Here is a 2225-nt window from a genome sequence, read left to right on the forward strand (position 1 = left end):
CGGCTAATTTTTTCTATATATTTTTAGTTGTCCGATTAATTTCTTTCTATTTTTAGTAGAGACGGGGTCTCGCTCTTGCTCAGGTTGGTTTCGAACTCCTGAGCTCAAACAGTCCGCCCGCCTTGGCCTCCCAGAGAGCTAGGATTACAGGCGTGAGCCACCGCGCCCGGCCCCAGATTCAGGTTTTTGAATGAAGTGCTATAAGCAAAAATAAGGGAAGTTGTATTTAAAAGAAAGTTTGATTTGCTAATGAGTAATCATTCTGGGTAACTTTCATTAAAGAGTGATTTTAAACTTTCGAAGAGAGTTGTACATGTTTTTCTTACTAATTAAAAAAAACTTTCTGTAATTCTTCTCAGACTAAGAACGCCAACATTCTAGGATTCTGCTGGACCAGCTCTACTGAAATTGTCTTTATAACAGATCAAGGAATTGAATTTTACCAGGTATCACATTTATCATTTATGTTTGCTGGAGAAAGTTCTGTGATAGCAGTTTGGTGGCCTTTTGAACACGGCACTAAAGAGAGATTTTCAGATTCTAGAGCTTTAGTCTCTTGCTTGGGTTTTCTTTTTTTTTTTCCTAATTATAACTAATACATTTTTAAGAAATAAAACATCCAAACATTACCAAGATATATGGAAAGTAAAAGTCCCCTATAATCCCCAGAAATAACTATTATGAACAATTTGGTGCATATTCCTCCATTTTTTTCAAACATACAAACATTATTATTATTTTTACAAAAGGGACTATTATATATAAACTTCTATAGCTGGCTTCATTTTGCATAGCAGTATATCTTGGACATCTTTCTATATTCTGACTAGTATTCTACTGTATCGATGGACTACAGTTTATTTAACCAATACTCTGTTGATGGACATCCGGCTTATTTTTACTTTCTTGTGATTACAAACAATTCTACATTAACATGTTTATACACATTTCTTTATATTCTTGGGTGAGGTGGTTACAACGTAGGTATGAACATCTAAAGCTGAACAGATATCACCAAATTTCTTCCAGAAGTTTGTACCTTCACTAGTAATATAGGAATCTCCATTTTCTAAACTTTGCCAGAGCCAAATATTATTAATATCAGTGTATAGACATTTGCCAATCTGAGAGATAGACATTTTAATTTGTATTTTCTGTTACTAGGAAAGTAAGCATCTTTTTACTCATGTATTATCCATTTATATTTCTGTTTGTGAACTGCCTCTTCACCTTGAAAACAAATTTTTTTAAATTGTGATTAAAAAACACATCACAAAATTTACCATCTTAACTCTTATTAAGTGTACAGTTCAATAGTGTTAAGTATATTCATTCACATTGTTGTGAGGCAACTTCAGAACTTTTTCTGCTTGCAAAACTGCAATGCTGTACCCATTATACAATTCCCCTTTTCCCCTTTCCCCCATTCCCTGCCAACCTCCATTCTACTTTCTGAGTTTGACTTCTTTAGGTATCTTGCTCTGTTGCCCAGGCTGGAGTGCAGTGGTACAGTCATAGCTTACTGCAATCTCCCATTCCTGGGCTCAAGTGATTCTTTTGCCTGAGCCTCTTGAGTAGCTAGAACTACAGGAATGTGCTACCACACCCAGCTAATTTTTTTATTTTTTGTAGAGATGGGGTCTTGCTATGTTGCCCAAGTTGGTCTTGAATTCCTGGCCTCAAGTGATCTCCTGTCTCAGCCTCCTGAAGTGCTGGGATTAGAGATACAAGCCACTGCACCCAGCCAGATACTTCACATAAGGGGGATTATACTGTTGTCTTTTGTGACTGGTTTATTTCAGTTAACATAATGTCCTCAAGGTTGATACATGTTGTAGCATAGGGTTTCCTTCTTTTTAAGGCTGAATAATATTCCATTGTGTGTACATATTACATTTTGTTTATCCATTCATCCATTCATTCCACCTCTTGGCTATTGTGAATAATGAGGCTGTAAACACGGGTGTGCAAACTAGTCAAGATCCTGTTTTCAATTTTTTTAGATACATACCCAGAGTGGGATTCCTGGATCAGGTGGTAGTTCTACTGTTTAATTTTCTGGGGAATTGCCATACTGTTTTCCATAGCAATTACACCATTTTTACAATTCCCCCAAGTGTACAAAAGTTCCAATTTCTTCATATCCCCACCAACACGTATTTTGTGCATTTCTGATAGTGGCCATCCAGTGGGTATGAGGTGTTATCTCACTGTGGTTTTGATTT

At 36.3% G+C, this 2225-nt stretch overlaps 1 protein-coding gene across 1 annotated transcript in view; it reads left to right on the plus strand.

The window, feature by feature from the left end:
• LOC105816616 (uncharacterized protein C18orf8-like) overlaps positions 1-494 on the plus strand; it is a gene marked incomplete at its 3' end in the record, with an annotated part of 5715 nt that extends 5221 nt beyond the window's left edge. Inside the window, exon 5 of the mRNA XM_012652091.1 lies at positions 360-494. Coding sequence (XP_012507545.1) covers positions 360-494 — 135 coding nt within the window. The remainder of the gene's footprint in view (positions 1-359) is intronic.
• Positions 495-2225: the final 1731 nt, after the last annotated feature.

This window comes from Propithecus coquereli, unplaced genomic scaffold (assembly GCF_000956105.1).
Source record: "Propithecus coquereli isolate 6110/MARCELLA unplaced genomic scaffold, Pcoq_1.0 Scaffold38, whole genome shotgun sequence".
NCBI lineage: Eukaryota > Metazoa > Chordata > Mammalia > Primates > Indriidae > Propithecus > Propithecus coquereli.